Below are 16,594 nucleotides of genomic sequence, written 5' to 3' on the forward strand. Positions count from 1 at the left end.
TTTCCTTTAAGTGTCCATAGCATCAGTAGTTATATCCCCTCTTTCTTTCTGATACTGGTAACTTGTGTTTCTCTCTTTTCTTGATTAGCCTAGTTTATTAATTTTACTGATTTTTTTCAAAGAAAAAAGTTTTCGGTTTCAGTATTTTTGTTTTTTGGGTTTTTTTTTTTTTCTGTTTGTCTATTGGTTTCTCTTCTGTTCTTTGTCATCTTTGTTTCTACTTGTTTAGTTCTCCTTGCTCTCCTTTTTCTAGTTTTCCAAGGTGGAAACTTGGACAGTTGATTTTTAGATCTTTCTTTTTTTAACCTGTGCACTTATGTTATAAATGTTTCTCTAAGCACTGCTTTCACTGCATCGAACAGCTCCACTTTGAATTTTAAGACTTTTGCTATCACTTTCCATGATCACTTTTCCCCCCTCCATATATTCTTTATTTGTGGCTTACCATCCTTGTGTCATAGTTGCATTGTTATGTTTCTGAGAATATTAATTAGTTTCTTTGAAGTTTTCTTCTGTTTCATGCATTGTCTTTTTCTCCAAGTTCCTTTTGTTTGTTTTGGTGTCTGCGTTTTTGTATACTATTATATAGGGTATAACCACAATTTAAAAATAGAGGTAAAATAAGTAATGTGCTTTGTTAAATCAGGATGACATACGCATTGTTACTGAAAATTCTTCTGAAGTTTACCTGTTGCCAGCATAATTATTGTTCCTTTTAAGGTAAACTTTTCCTAAGGGCACTCAATCTTTGGAGTACAAAAGTTTCACTACAGAGTGGCCACTTGTGAATTTCTCTTTATTTAAATTGCTTGGTATGAGTTACCTGTATCTGTTGAGTTGTGTTTTTCATCAAGTCTAGAAAAATTCCTAGGATTATCTTTTCAAGCATCCTTGTTTCATGCTCTGTAGTTTCTGTACGGGACTCCATTCCCATGATGGATGACTTCTACATCCATGTCTCTTCACCTGTTATATTTTCCTTTTTCTTGTCTTTCTGGACTGCATTTTAGGTCATTTCTTCAGTTAGGTTTTCCAGTTCTTTCAGGTTTCTCTTAAGCTATTGTTACATCTATTTAACTCACTTTAAAGTATCCTTATTTTTTCTGGACCTCAGGTATTTTCAGTTTATGGCAACTATCTTGTAAAACACTCTCATTTGTTTGTTTTTCTTACTTCTTTTTTTTAAATTTTTTTTAAAGATTTTATTTATTTGACAGACAGAGATCACAAGTAGTCAGGCAGGTAGAGAGAGAGGAAGGGAAGCAGGCTCCCCGCTGATTAGAGAGCCCCATGCGGGGCTTGATGCCAGGACCCTGGGATCATGACCTGAGCTGAAGGCAGAGGTTTTAACCCACTGAGCCACCCAGGCACCCCTATTTCTCACTTCTTACTATTCCTCATCCCAGGCAACTGTTCACATGTGCTTCATAATGTCTGTTTTTCTGTTTGTATGTATTACTGCAAAATTTCTATTGTTTTTATTGAGCTTTACAAAGGTAACAGTATGGAACAGATTGGAAAAAAAATTTTTTTTTAAAGGTCATTCGCCAGAGACCATGTAAGGGACATTGCTGTAGAGTCTTTCACTTTCTGGGTTTAGCTGATAGCTTTATTTTTTTTTTTTTGATAGCTTTATTTTGATATCACCTAACTTGTCCCTCTATGCTTGGATTTCCTATAAATACACAGTTCTAAATGCTTGATTAGATTCAGGTTCAGTTTTTTGGGACAGGAATACATTACATGTGATGTTGTATCTTCCACACCAGGCACATAATGTTTGGGTCTTCCACATTTATTGATGGTAAAATTGATTAGTGGAAGTCAGATGTCTTTGCCTATTCCCACCATTATAAAGTTACCCTCCAACCTTTCATCTCACACTTCTAGAATATATTGATAACCATTGCCTAGTCTGTTAGTTGCATTAAGGATTTCCAAGAGATAATTTTTAAAATTTTAATACCCATCTGTATTTATTGATTGGAATTCTTATCTAAAGAAATTTCCCTCAGCAGCTACTTTATTAGTCTAAAGTACATTTTGTAAATAAAGAGGTGGATAAATTATTGCTCTTTTCCCTTAATATATGAACTCTCAGAGTAATGAGTTTGTGCCCTGGCAACCCTCTAATGAATGGTGTTACTTGTTTTTGTTTTTAGTATCATTGTGATCTCTTGGTTTTTTATCTATTTGATTTGTGTTCAGTACTTTGTAGCCTTCATTCATTTGATGTTTGGTTGTCCCATTTAAGATGGTAAGAGCCCCCTATCAATTAGGCTCCTTGCCCTTTTGATTTTATCCCTTTAGTCATTGATAGATTCCTTTAAGGTGTCAGGCTCATTTGTGGAGTTGGTTTATCTACTTTATTTGTAAAACTAATTTATTTGTACCTCTTTCGTATGTTCATTTTCTATTTCCTTAACTCCTGCTCTTAGTTTATTAGTCTTTAATCTTTTTTTCTGTTCTGATATAAGCATCTAAAGCTCTAAGCATTTGAAGTACCACTTCTGTTGAATCAAACAAGTTTTTGTGTGAAGTATTTTTATTTGTATGTAGTATGTTTTATATTTTTGTCTTATATTTGGCATATGGTACTTATAACTATTTTAAACTTTCAATTATGAATTCTTTGACTTATGTAACTTATATAACATGAGTTACTTAGATAAGTCTTTTAAAATTTACAATAGTGTATTGTATGTTATGTTGTTACAGTTGGTTTTCATGTCATTTTGTATATAAGGAGGCAATTTCCCCAACTAAATTATAGATTACTCAAAGCAATTTGTATCTTTTTCTTATGTTTCTTGGTATTCAGTAGATGGCATAATATTTATATGTTAGAGAATTAAACTTTCATAACTTTTTATTTTCTAGGCATATAAGGATTAAATTCTGAATAAGTGTACAAGAAGGATGGATAGTTATTTTAAAGCAGCAGTCAGTGACTTGGACAAACTCCTTGATGACTTTGAACAGAATCCAGGTTTGTTGGTTTTTAATTTTTGATACTAAAGAAATTTTAAGTGTCTGTGATTCAGTTATCCAGATATAGAGTACTCTTAGCAAAATTTGGTTTCAGTTTTGGTCACATGGTTATATTGTGTAAGTTCACATTTCATTATAACATACTAGTCTGTTCTTACACTGAATAGAACCAATAGCCAAAAATAGAAATAAAGAAAGTAAAACTTTTCTCTACAGACACAAATTTAACCAAAAGACCTTTAAAATCAACATATGAGGGGCCTGGGTGGTTCAGTGGGTTAAGCCTCTGCCTTTGGCTCAGGTCATGATCTCAGGGTTCTGGGATTGAGCCTCATGTGGGCTTTCTGCTCAGAGGGGAGCCTGCTTCCCCCTCCTCTCTGCCTGGCTCTCTGCCCACTTATGATTCCTCTCTGTCAAATAAATAAATAAAATCTTAAAAAAAATCAACATATGAGCCAGCTAAAAGCAGCTTAAAAACTATATATAAACTGGCATTTCATTAATATGAGATATTTTACTCATCTAATAATGAAGACTAGGAAACCAGAGAGAGAACCAAGAGGTTGGATTGTTTTTGAGCTCTTCTTCACTCTGGTTTTTATATTGCAACTGAGTTATTTTGAGTGGAACTTCTATCACACTGTGACATCTACACTGAAAAGTAAAAGCCCCAAGTAGTTTAAATAAAACTACTTTTGGAAGTTATTATAATTTTGTAAGAGAGTAATCTATTTCTGATCTAAACAAAAGTTTAGTTAGTTTAGGAGTCTTAAAAAACGTATTTGTGATAATTTTGCTTTGGCTTTTCTGAATAACATTATATCTCTATTTTAATTAGATGAACAAGATTATCACCAAGATGAGCAAAACGCCTATGATTCTAACCACTGTTCAGTTTCTTCAGAGTTGGCTTCCTCACAGCTGACTTCAGTGCTACCAAAGGATCAACAGTGCATTAATTGTTGTGCCTCATCAGAAACATGCTATGAAACAAATAAGATTTCCCTTAACAAAACACTTGAGGGACTAGCTTCCATACAAAATGAAAAAAATGTAACAGGACTTGATCTCCTTTCTTCTGTTGATGGTGGCACTTCACATGAAATCCAGCCTCTCTATATGGGACGATGTAGTAAACCTGTCTGTGATCTGATAAGTGACATGGGTAACTTAGTTCATGTAACTAATAGTGAAGAAGATATTAAACAGTTATTGCCAGATGATTTTAAGTCTAGTGCAGATTCTTTGATTGGATTGGATTTATCTTCAGCGCCAGAAACTCTTTGTGCTGCTTCAGCGGACCGTGTCAGAGAGGAACAGAATGATGTCAACTCTGAATTACAAAACAGAGAAATTAGTGAGGCTGAAGAATTGGGTACAAAAGTAGATACAGCAACTTCAGATTCATGTAATTACAGTGTGAAAGAGAATTTAAAGGATAAAAAGATCTTTAATCAGTTAGAACCAGTTGTTGATTTTAACATGCCATCTGCTTTGACTCAACAAAGTTCCAAAATGTTTGATGCCAAAGACAGTCTACAGCACAAGGACCAGCCATGTGAATTACTGAAAGCCAATAATGGTTTGGTAAAAGAGGAAGTAGATGTGGCAGTCATAGCTGCCACAGAATGTTTAGTAGAAGGAGACCGCACAAGTGCTTTGCCTTGCAGTTTTCCAAAAAATGAAGATTTATACTTAAATGATTCAAATGCAAAAGATGAAAGTTTGAAATTACCAGACTTTGCCTTTCAGGAAGATAGGACTGCTATAGTTATAAAACAGTCTGCAAAAGAAGGCTCAAGAGATGCAGATCTTAAAGATGATAATCAAGATGTAACTCAAGATTCCTCTCCAGCTCTACATGTTTCAGGTGAAGAAATATACTCCTCACTGACCTGTCTTCCAGTACCTGGGTCTTTGTGTGGATCATTAATTGAAAGCAAAGCACATGGTGATTGTTTACCACAGAATGAACACAAAGACAACATACAAGATGCAGTGCCAGTACATGAAGAAATACAGAAGAGTGTTATTCTGGGTGGGGAACCATTGGAGGAGACTAATCTTTTGAAACAAGAAAAATGTAAAAGCATAGTGGAACAGGGAAATAGAAAGGTAGAGTCCAACCCGATGATAATCAGAGTTGAGTCTTTGGATCACCCTGGTAATGCAAATCCTTCTACAGCTACAGAATCTCAGATGGAGCCTTCTGGTGCTAATGCCCCAGAGTTTCCTGATCATTGTGATAGTCTCCCTTTTTCAGGCAATGATATTGATGGGCAAGATTTAGATTATTTTAATATTGATGAAGGCATGAAAAGTGGTGCACTAATTAGTGATGCTGAACTTGATGCCTTTCTGACTGAACAGTATCTTCAGACCAGTAACGTAAAATCGTTTGAAGAAAGTGTGAATGACTCAAAATCTCAAATGATTCAGATAGACATGAAAGGCCCAGATGATAGGAACATCAGTAATACATATTTCAATGCTGAAACAGGCGCTACTGGAGAAAGTCCTGGCATTAATATGATTTGTGAAACAGTTGATAAACAGAATACTACAGAAAATGGTGGCCTTTCTTTAGGGGAAAAAAGTACAGTTCCAGTTGAACAAGGGCTATCTAACAGTAAACCTGAGATTACAAATGAATTATCAGTCTCTGATATTAACAGTCAATCTGTTCATGTTGGAGGGGCCAGACCAAAGCAGTTGTTTAACATTCCATCAAGACCAAGGGGTTCAAAAGAACCAAATAAACCAGATGTTCCAAATACGCCTGAAAGTGAGCCCAGCATAGCAAATATGATTGTTCCAACCACTTGTACTACCGATTCTACAACTGATCCTCAGGTTAGCTTCAACTCTAATTACATCGATATAGAGAGTAATTTTGAAGGTGGATCCACTTTTGTAACTGTGAATGAAGAATCTCTACCTGTAAACACTTGCAAAGAAGGCATGGTTTTGGGCCAGAAACAACCTACTTGGGTTCCTGATTCAGAAGCTCCAAACTGTATGAACTGCCAAGTCAAATTTACATTTACAAAACGGCGACACCACTGCCGAGCATGTGGGAAAGTGAGTTATAAAAATCTTTGTCTTTTATTCTTTTCAGACATTTTAAATGAAATTTAATGTGACAGAAAAGCTGATTAAGAGATGATTAAAAGTTTTGGCTAGTTTAAAATCATTTTTCACCTACGTGGAAATATATAAACCACTGTCATTTTACAGATTGCTTGAGGGTGAATGAATGTTACCTTGTCTTGAATATAATGTACTTGGAAATGAGGAATGCTAATTACTAGTTTTTGTGATATCTAAGAATATGTTTTTATCCCTCTAACATTAACACAAGATGTCCCAAATTCAGTCATATCCCCCTGTGTCATTGGATTAATTTCAAGACCACTCTGCAGTTAGTGCTATAGTCTATATCTAGGGAAACATAGAGGGGGAAAAAGCAAATTGGCTGCCACAGCTTCAGAATGTTGAAGCTGACCTGTTTGCATTCTGACTGCTTTGTCTGTAAACTCTAAGGGCTGCCTATAGAAATAACATTGCATTTTTTTATTCAGCAATTTCCAGTATTATATTGGTCTCAGATCAACTCTCCTCTCTTTTAGAATAATAATAATACTCTGCTTTTAAAAGTTTTAAATAAAGGACCACAGAAAGCTTTTTAAATTTACAAACTTATTCATTAAAGAAAATTTTTGTTCTTTTCTAATTAACAGAATTGATTTAAAGCAATTCTTCTTGTCAGAGACACAATTTTAAATTGCAGGAATCTCACTGAAGTAAAACAAAAAAGAACCATTTTAATAACTACCTGTGATTATAGTGATTAGAAAAATTATTTATGTAATCAGAAAAATGGTGTTTGGTTAATTAGATTTTGGACTGCCTCTTCCCCTGCCTTCCATAGGTATAAATATGGTTCACACAAAACCAAATTTGATATTTTATTCTTTATAGGTATTTTGTGGTGTCTGTTGTAATAGGAAATGTAAACTACAATATCTGGAAAAGGAAGCAAGAGTATGTGTAGTCTGCTTTGAGACTATTAGTAAAGGTGAGTATTAACCTGACATATTTTCTTCCAGTAATTGAATATATCATAAAAACAATTGGATTGTGACAAAGATAAACTTCTTTATTTTCTTAAGGCGAGGACCTAGTGTTGACTTATCTGGCTTAGGTGGGACATCCCATGGCTTGGTTTCTCTTCTTTTTGTTCTACTCTCACAATTAATACTACCAGTCTGGAAAGGAAGCATTCAGCTTCTGGAGTGGCAGTTCATTAACTTTTAACAGGTACCAAGTCCCTAAATGCTGCATTTCATCTTCCTATTTGTTTTGTCATCATCATTGCCATCTTTATCATCTTAATCTAAAAATTTACAGAATACTTAACAATAAGTAGAATTCAGTGTTATAAATTAATAGCATAAAGCAAGGTAATATTTCCCACCTTTTTGGAAATTATACCCTAAATGGGAATGCAAAATAAGTTAATAATATTTATGATTTTATAGATAAGTTCATAGGACTGTTACAGTATTGGCACATTTTGTCTCATATATTTTTTTCCCTTCTCAATTTTGGAATTTTGTTTGTATGTATTTCCCATTGTTTTTGGCTCCCTAGCTTAGCTACCATTATCAGCAATAGTCTTGGTGGTCTTACTTGTGTTCTCACAGAGTGTGTGTGTATGTGTGTGTATGCATCATATTGTGGGTTTTTTCCCTCAAAGACACATTTGGCCTTTGGAGTACTTGGCATTTTCAAAGATTTGTTGACAGTTTAATTCCCAGCAAATAGTACTTGGGACTTTTCAATACCAGACCTGTATAGTAGCTCAGGTACTGCTTCCTGTTAGCCAGGAGAATAAATACCTGATAATAATTTGTTTTTCTCTTTTGAATGAAGATAAATTTTTTCAGCAATTCTCCAAAAAGCTCTGATGTGAGTCTATTAGCCTGAGGTAAGCTGCTTTTCTCCCTGCTGTTGACCTCTGCTCTGGAAGATAATAGAGTGTAAACTTTTTATATTTCCATCTTACCAACCTTGTTTATGAAGAGATTAGTTTAAGACTTTATAGTTGTTTTTTTTTTTTCCTGTGCTATTCCAGTAGTCTAGAAGCCTGCTGGGGCTATTAGCTAGACAACCTGCTGGAATTCAGAAATATGAGAGCAAGTTCCCACATAATTCTCCCTCCCCACTTGAAAATAATTAGCCATTAAGATTTGAAACATTACTTGAGTTGACAGTTCAGATTTTTGGGTGAGCATTAAAACATTTTAACTGTAAGGGTCCAGGAGAGGAGAAAGTATAGCCATTAAAGAGACGCAGTAGGATATTGAGATCATGCTTTGCTTTATCAAAGAAAATATCTTGAAATGAATTTGGTTATCTAGTTGTCTGTTTTATTTATTGTGTTATGATATCTTATAGTGTGTATTTTCACTTAGGGTTCTATTTAACACTAATTTCTATACTACAAAAAAACAAATACCAGTTATTTTAATATCAACCTTAAGGTGGAAGATGGTAGAAGTGATCATTTAAAATAATGTTATTAAATAAGTTGAGAAAGATGGCTCAAGGTTTGTAAGACAAATTCCATGAAGGATTAAAAGAAAGATAGTTTAATTAGAGCTTATGGATAATGAGGAAGTTGTGCTGAGACTGTATAAGTTTCAGGGAATCTTGCATGTGAGTGCCATTAGGTAGATTTGGGGCAAGTTGGACATTACTCAAAACCCAGGGTAAGGTTTTATTTTGTGAGTTGAAATAATAGTGCTATCATTCAGGGGTACTCAAGGAGGATTTCATGACAGTGCTATCATTCAGGGGTACTCAAGGAGGATTACTTTAGCAATGGTGACATTTATAGCAGATTGGTTTGGAGAAATAATGAGGGGAAAGCTACCAGTGCTGTTCCATGTCATTTGGATGAAAAATCATTCAGCAGTATTCAAGCACTATTTTGCATTTTGGAGTTCCAGCTGTGAACAGAATATAGTCCTGTTCTCATGGAGCTATTTCATGAAGCTTAGGTATGTGGGGAGAGATGGACAGTAAGCAAAGACAATATCAGATGGTGATAATATCCTAAATTAGAGTATAAGAGGGATAGATAGTAACAGATTGGTGGCAAGAGTTGTATTTTTTTTTTAAGATTTTATTTATTTATTTGACAGACAGAGACCACAGTAGTTAGAGAGGCAGGCAGAGAGAGAGAGAAGGAAGGAGGCTCCCCACAGAGCAGATAGCCTGATACAAGGGCTTGATCTTAGGACTCTGAGATCATGACCCAAGCTGAAGGCCTAGGCCTAACCCACTGAGCCACCCAGGTGCCCCAAGAGGTAGTATTTTTTAATGATAGGCAGAGTTAGGCTTTATGATAATATGACATGTGAGCAGAGACCTGAAGGGAGAAAATAAAGCTATGTGAGTTTTTATGGAAAGAACAGTCCAAATAGAACAGCAAGAGCAAAGACTAGGTGAGTGCTTGCTTGACTTGTTGAAGAACCAGAAGGCCTGGATGGCTGGATCATACTGAATAATGGGATAGTAGTGACAGATGAGGTCAGAGAGAGAGCTAAGTGGGAAGGCAGAGGAGATAGGGATATAGACTATGTAGGGTTTTGAGAGCCACTGTAACAACTGAAATCTTCACTCCACTTGGGGGCCATTAAAAGATTTTAAACAGAGGAATGATGTGAGAGGGTTTATGTCTTAAAGAAATCACTGTGAACTGTATTGTAAATAAACTATAGGGGTACAAGGACAAAAATAGACACAGTCATATTAAATAACGGTTACTTTCTTTAGTAGATAAACGTTTGCCAAATATAATATTGAAGTAATTAATTGGTAGCTTATACTGAAGTGGAGTGCTGCCAACTGGAGAAAAGACATTATTTTTGCCAAGTACTACTTTTTCTTGCTTAGCCATTGATTTCTTTCTCTTCACAACTTGAAAAATAGATAATTTATCATAATTTACTTTGAAGTTCAAAAGTATTTCAATATTTTAATATTTTTCCCTTTCTAGCTCAAGCATTTGAAAGGATGATGAGTCCAACTGGTTCTAATCTTAAATCTAATCATTCTGATGAATGTGCCACCATCCAGCCTCTTCAGGAGACCCAAACATCCAGTGTATCTTCACCTACAACTTTACCGATCTCAGCACTTAAACAACCAAATGTTGAAGGTAACTAGAAGAAAATGATGTGTCTTAGACTAAAGATAATTTTTTTTAAAGATTTTATTTATTTGACAGATCACAAGTAGGCAGAAAGGCAGGCAGAGAGAGAGGAAGCAGGCTCCCTGCTGAGCAGAGAGCCCGATGTGGGGCTCGATCCCAGGACCCTGGAATCAGGACCTGAGCTGAAGGCAGAGGCTTTAACCCACTGAGCCACCCAGGCACCCCCTAAAGATAATTTTTTAATGGAATTTCTAATCTGATAAGGTTTAGTGAAGACAGAGAGACCAGACTAGATATCAGAAAAATTTGGCTAACAGATAAATGAAAAAATGTTCATCATCATTAGCCATCAGGGAGATTTAAATCAAAACCACATTAAGATACCACCTTACACCAGTTAGGATGGCCAAAATTAACAAGAGAGGAAACAACAAGTGTTGGAGAAGATGTGGAGAAAGGGGAACCCTCTTACATTGTTGGTGGGAATGCAAATTGGTACAGCTACTTTGGAAAACAGTGTGGAGATTCCTTAAGAAATTAAAAATAGAGCTTTTATGACCCAGCAATTGCACTATTGGGTATTTACCTCGAAGATACAGATGTCATGAAAAGAAGGGCCATTTACACCCCAATGTCATAGCAGCAATGGCCACAATTGCCAAATTTTGGAAAGAGCCAAGATGCCCTTCAACAGACGAGTGGATAAAGAAGATATGGTCCATATATACGATGGAATATTATGCCTCCATCAGAGAGGATGAATAGCCAACTTTTGTATCAACACGGATGGGACTAGAGGAGATTATGCTGAGTGAAATAAGCCAAGCAGAGAGAGTCAGTTATCATATGGTTTCACTTACTTGTAAAGCATAGGGAATAACGTGGAGGACATTAGGAGAAAGAAAGGAAAAGTGAACTGGTGGAAATTGGGGGGTAGATGAAGCATGAGAGACTGTGGACTCTGAGAAACAAAATGAGGGTTTTGGAGGGGAGAGGGATGAGGAATTAGGTGAGCCTGGTGGTGGGTACAGGGAACTGGTACGTATGTGTGTTAGAAGGTTGGAAGAGCAACTCAGAGAGTGAGTCAGAGACTACTAACTATTGGAAGCAACCACTGCTCCTAGGGTTGGAGTAATGAAAGGTGGAAGGCAATATTCTAGAACTCAGTTCCGGAGTACTAAGAGGTGTTTGGTTCTCAGACCTGGGATTCAGGGTATGCCTGGTGTTATGATTTCTGGAAGAACACCAAATAGCAAATGCTGGAACCATCAAGGGGCTTCATAGGATTGGTGTTCAGTTGAATGAAGGAGTATTCCAGCCTTGATGTATGGAGTACTGCAAATCACAGGGCATGCACCTATATCTGGTGGTACCGCTGCTGCAAGGATCCTGGCAGGAACTAGAAACAGAATTATTTCTCTTCCCACCTTCCAGTCTCCCACCAGTGCTCTTGGCAGAACGTGACCAGAGCCAGCCAACAAGGGGGTCTGGGAGTTGTACTTTTCCAGACTTCGACCTGGCATCAAAGAGCACCTTATGAAAGGGTGGGCTTGGGTTTGAGAGACAATAGGTAAATAACTGGCATACCTCCCTTTCTTTAAAAATCTGTTTTTAAAATTATATTTTACCACAATAAATATGTTTTCTTTAATCTATTTAAAATTTTTTGGGCTCTCTGTTCTTTTTATATAATCTGTTGTAATTTAGGACCTTGAGTAATGCCTATATACTTTTTTTAAAGAATTTATTTATTTATTTTAGAGAGCGAGAAAATGAGCAAGTTGGGGGAGGGCCAGAGGGAGACAGAGAATCCACTCTCTCAGTGGTGCCCTGATCTCTCAGGATGCCCCACTGAGTGTGGAGCCCAAAGTGGGTTTAATCTCAGGACCCTGAGACTGTGATCTGAGCTAAAACCAAGAGTTGGCTGCTTAAGTGACTGAGCCACACAGGCTCCCCAACCAAGCCTGTGTACATTTTAAAATACAAACTATTAGTCTCTAACTTGCCAGAAAATAACTGTAAATGTCAGTTAAAAACAAATTCAGATACTTCTGATAATTACTTTGGATTTCATTTTATCTAATGTAGCTGTATTCTGTCATTATAACTTAGATAAGGAGATTCAGCATATATGGTTATATGTTACAACTCTAAAATGAATAAATATGCTTTAAAAATATTTACGTGTCCTTGGGACATATGAGTGGCTCAGTCAGTTTTAAGCTTCTGCCTTTGGCTCAGGTCATGATCCCTGGGGCCCTGGGATCAAGTCCCGCATCAGGCTCCTTGCTCAGTGGGGAGCCTGCTTCTCCCTCTCCCTCTGCTCCCCCTGCTTGTGCGCGCTCTCTCTCTCTCTCGACAAATAAATGAATAAAATCTTAAAAAATAAAACAACCAGGGCACATGGGTGGCTCAGTGGGTTAAGCCTCTGCCTTTGGCTCAGGTCACAGTCTCAGGGTCCTGAGATTGAGTCCCCGCATTGGGCTCTCTGCTCAGTGAAGAGCCTGCTCACCCTCTCTCTTTGCCTGCCTCTGTACCTACTTGTGATCTCTCTCTCAGTCAAATAAATACATTAAAAAAAAAAAACCAACAACCAAAAAAAATTTTTTTAAATTTACATGTTCTTTCATATTGACATCCTAAATTACTAAATTATAAAAGGATTGCAAATATCTGAAAGATACCTTATTTAGTATGTCTACCCATATTGCAAAAATTGTATGTAATTCCAGTTTTCTCAGTGTTATCTGTATTGTGTTCTGGAAGGCAGATGTTGATCCTTTGATTTTTATATTGTCCTAAAACCATCTGGCAGCTATTTTGATAACCTTCCTCTGTGGTGGATGGATGCTTAGTAACAAAAGAGAACACACATTTATTCTGATACCTACTTACTTCCTCCAAATTTGGGAGGAAAATATTAAAGTTCTGTATCCACATTATAAAAACAAAAAATAACATGTTTCTCTTATTAAATACATTAAAAAGAAATGATCTAATTTAAATAAAGAATTTTAAGAAAATGACCTCTGATGCACAAGTGATCCTATATCTTTTTAAGTCTTTTTATACTTTTTTCTGTTCTTCCTATGTTTTTCTTCGCTTATCTGTCATCTTCCAGTCTACATTTTTTTTACCTTGTGCCTTCGTCTTTAAATTTTATTCATTCTTCACTCATTACCTAGTAATATGGGCTTTAAGTCTGCCCCCAGTGTTTTAAGATATAACCTTTCCGATCCACTCTTATTTCTGAATATGGGATTCCTTGGGTTACTCTTGCCTTTTGTATAAAAAAAGGAAAAGACTTCCATTCCAGCTAGATGAATCACAAAAGGCCATTTCTCTAGGCCTTTGCAGCCCTGAGAAGGCAGGTCTTCCCAGTGGATAGCAAAAAGGTTTTGAAAACATTTCCCAATTGATTTAGTATTAAACCATTGCAGTATACCAAATTAAAGTGCTTTACTTTTTAAACTGATTCTAGGATTATGCTCCAAAGAACAGAAGAGAGTATGGTTTGCGGATGGTATACTGCCCAATGGTGAAGTTGCAGATACAACAAAATTATCATCTGGAAATAAAAGATGTTCTGAAGACATGAGCCCTCTCTTACCTGATATGCCCTTGGTAAGGAATCTAAAGAATGACTTGTTAATTTAATAACATTTTATTTTAAATATATTTCGTGTGTGATTATTAGAGTACTTGTTTTAATACCTTCCTAAAATGACAAACATACAATGTAGTAGTATATTATAGATTTTACCTTTTTTAATGTCAGTTTAAGGTAATGATTCTCAAACTTACTGATCCGAAGATCCGTTTATGCTCCTAGAAGCATAAAGGGATAAGAGCATAAAGTTATTAAGAACTTCAAAGAGCTATAGATTATGTGGGTCATACCTAGTGATAATTACCATATTAAAATTAAAATTGTGTGGGGGTGCCTAGATTGCTCAGTCAGTTAAGTGTCCAACTCTTCATCTCAGCTCAGGTCTTGATCTCAGGGTCGTGAGTTCAAGCCCTGCATTTAAAAAATAAATAAATTTATTTATCTAATTAAATTAAAATTGGAAAAATTAATTTTAAAATTAGTTATATTAATAGAAATAATATTTTTATGAGCCATATTTTAAACCAGAGTTTAGTGAAAGGAATAACACTGTTTTATATTTTTGCAAAATTCTTTGATGCCTGACGTAATAAAAAGATCCTCACATCTGCTTCTACACTCTGTCTATTGTGATATGTTGTTTGGTTAATTATATGAAGAAAATCCTAGGACCCCACTGACTCCCTGAAAGGGTCTTGGGGACCTCAGAGAACCCTGACCCATATTTTAAGAACCCCTGGTGTAGGGAAATAGAACTTAGATTTAGTAATTTAATTTAGACTAATATTTGTGGAGTTTTTTAATTTTTTAAGATTTTATTTATTTATTTGAGAGAAAGAGCAAGTACGAGCAGGGGGATCAACAGAGGGAGAAGGAGAAGCAGGCTCCCCACTGAGCAGGGAACCCATTGGGGACAGGGGTTCAATCCCAGGACCCTGGGATCATGATCTGAGCTGAAGACAGATGCTTTAACCAACTGAGCCACCCAGATGCCCAGATAATATTTGTTTAATGATTTTAAACATTCACTAAAGTATCTGATAGTGTATTTATGTTTGCATTTACACAAATGTGATAGGTGTTAAAGATATGTAATATAGAATCCCAGCCCACTAAGAACTTTCATTGTAAAGTAGCAAAATACTCATAGAAGCGAGTATTCATACATGAAATAGGAATGTATTTATTCAGTAAGCAGATATTTATTGAGCGTCTACTCTGTGCCAGTTGCCTGGTTTATCCTGTGTGTATATATTAGACAAGATAGGTATGTATCCTGCTCTGCTTCACATACCATATAAACCTATGCTGTTTGTCAGGTTTCATGAGCTAGAATTTACAAAATAGCCCTAATTACCATAAGCACCTGTCCTCAATTGATATTTTAACAAAATGAAAGTTCTAAACAGCCTAATAAATTTTACTTGAGTTCATAAATGCTTTTTATTTAATACTAACTCAAGTTTGCCCAGTTTAAAAAGAAAGGGGCTTAACTGAAGCCGGCTTGAAGTGTTTGTGGTTACTGTTGAGGAATACACCTACCACTTTGCTTCCTAACCATTCCCCTTCCTGCCTTCCCCCCACCCCGATCTGTCCCTTGCTACCTATCTCCACTCCAGGCTTTTTGGCTGGTATCTGAAGGAGAGTTGTGTTCAACTAAGTTTGTTTACTGTGTGATACAGTACAGGATACTGAGGTTCTCCTTGCCTCCTCCTCCTAGTCTATAAAATTAAAATCATTAATATCTACATAAGTATATGATATGGTAAAGCTAAACCTTACTTTTCTGAATTTAAAGGAGCAAAGTGGTACTGTTTGTTAGCAAATTTGGCTTCTGAAGAGTTTCTGAGCCCATTTTGGTTTTAGTTATTCTTATTAAAAAGGTATCTTTGGCTATAGAGATCAACATTTCATAGTTGAATAGATAACATGAACTGATGGTTTTTTAAAAATTCCATATTTTACAGACAGTAAACACAGTGGATCATGCCCATTCTACTACAGTGGAAAAAGCAAACAATGAGATAGGAGATATTACAAGAAATGAGATAATTCGGAGTCCTATTTCTCAGGTTCCATCTATGGAAAAACTGCCTATAAGCACAGGCACTGAAGGATTACCTACTTCTTGTTCTTTTACACTAAGTGATGATGTTTTTGCGGAAGTTGAGGGACCACCTAGTCCTACTGGTGTCTTAGTTCACAGCCATTTACCTGTTGCTAGTACTTCAGATTATAGGTTACTGTGTGGTATTGACAAGAATGTTTGCAATAAGATTAGTCTTCTCCCTAATGATGAGGACAGTTTGCCGCCTCTTCTGGTTGCATCTGGAGAAAAGGGATCAGGTAGGTTAATAGTTATTTAAATTTTAAAGAGGGTCTTCTTTCTTTCTTTCTTTCTTTTTTCAAAGAATGTACTGGTAAATTTTGTGACATGTGAAATTCATGTTTTTTAAGCTGAGATAGTTTGGTTGAAATATGTACTATTGCTTGGTATCTTTAGTTTACAAAAAGTCTGGTGTGAAACCAAATTCTAAAAAGATCTGAACTTTTAAGTTGAATATGACTCATTTATCTCATTTTGAGTCCCTAATTTAGAATGAGGCAAAAGTTTAGTTTGACAGGGAAACTCATACACTTTAAACCTGAAAATGTTTCCATTTATTAGAGTTTTAACTCCATATCATTTTTTTCTTAGGCTCCCGCTCCATAGCACCTTCTTTTTTTTTTTTTTTAAAATAAAGAAAGGAGCATAGTGCCTAAAGAGCGTA

General features: G+C 35.9%; 1 protein-coding gene and 1 long non-coding RNA gene across 6 annotated transcripts in view; one reads left to right on the forward strand and one right to left on the reverse strand.

Annotated features, from left to right (window-relative positions):
• The window catches only part of LOC132028772 (uncharacterized), a 69,671-nt gene that overhangs the window by 18,663 nt on the left and 34,414 nt on the right, over positions 1–16,594 (reverse strand). The gene's annotated exons all lie outside the window — the stretch shown is intronic.
• Positions 1–16,594, forward strand: part of ZFYVE16 (zinc finger FYVE-type containing 16) — a 48,963-nt gene that overhangs the window by 9,541 nt on the left and 22,828 nt on the right. For all 3 annotated transcript variants that reach the window (XM_059418144.1, XM_059418145.1, XM_059418146.1), the window contains 6 exons: positions 2,881–2,989; positions 3,830–6,072; positions 6,973–7,069; positions 10,058–10,219; positions 13,695–13,837; positions 15,791–16,169. In XM_059418144.1, the coding sequence (XP_059274127.1) occupies positions 2,920–2,989; positions 3,830–6,072; positions 6,973–7,069; positions 10,058–10,219; positions 13,695–13,837; positions 15,791–16,169 (3,094 nt within the window). In that variant the 5' untranslated portion in view covers positions 2,881–2,919. The remainder of the gene's footprint in view (positions 1–2,880; positions 2,990–3,829; positions 6,073–6,972; positions 7,070–10,057; positions 10,220–13,694; positions 13,838–15,790; positions 16,170–16,594) is intronic.

Source organism: Mustela nigripes, chromosome 12 (assembly GCF_022355385.1).
Source record: "Mustela nigripes isolate SB6536 chromosome 12, MUSNIG.SB6536, whole genome shotgun sequence".
In the NCBI taxonomy this organism is placed as follows: Eukaryota; Metazoa; Chordata; class Mammalia; order Carnivora; family Mustelidae; genus Mustela; species Mustela nigripes.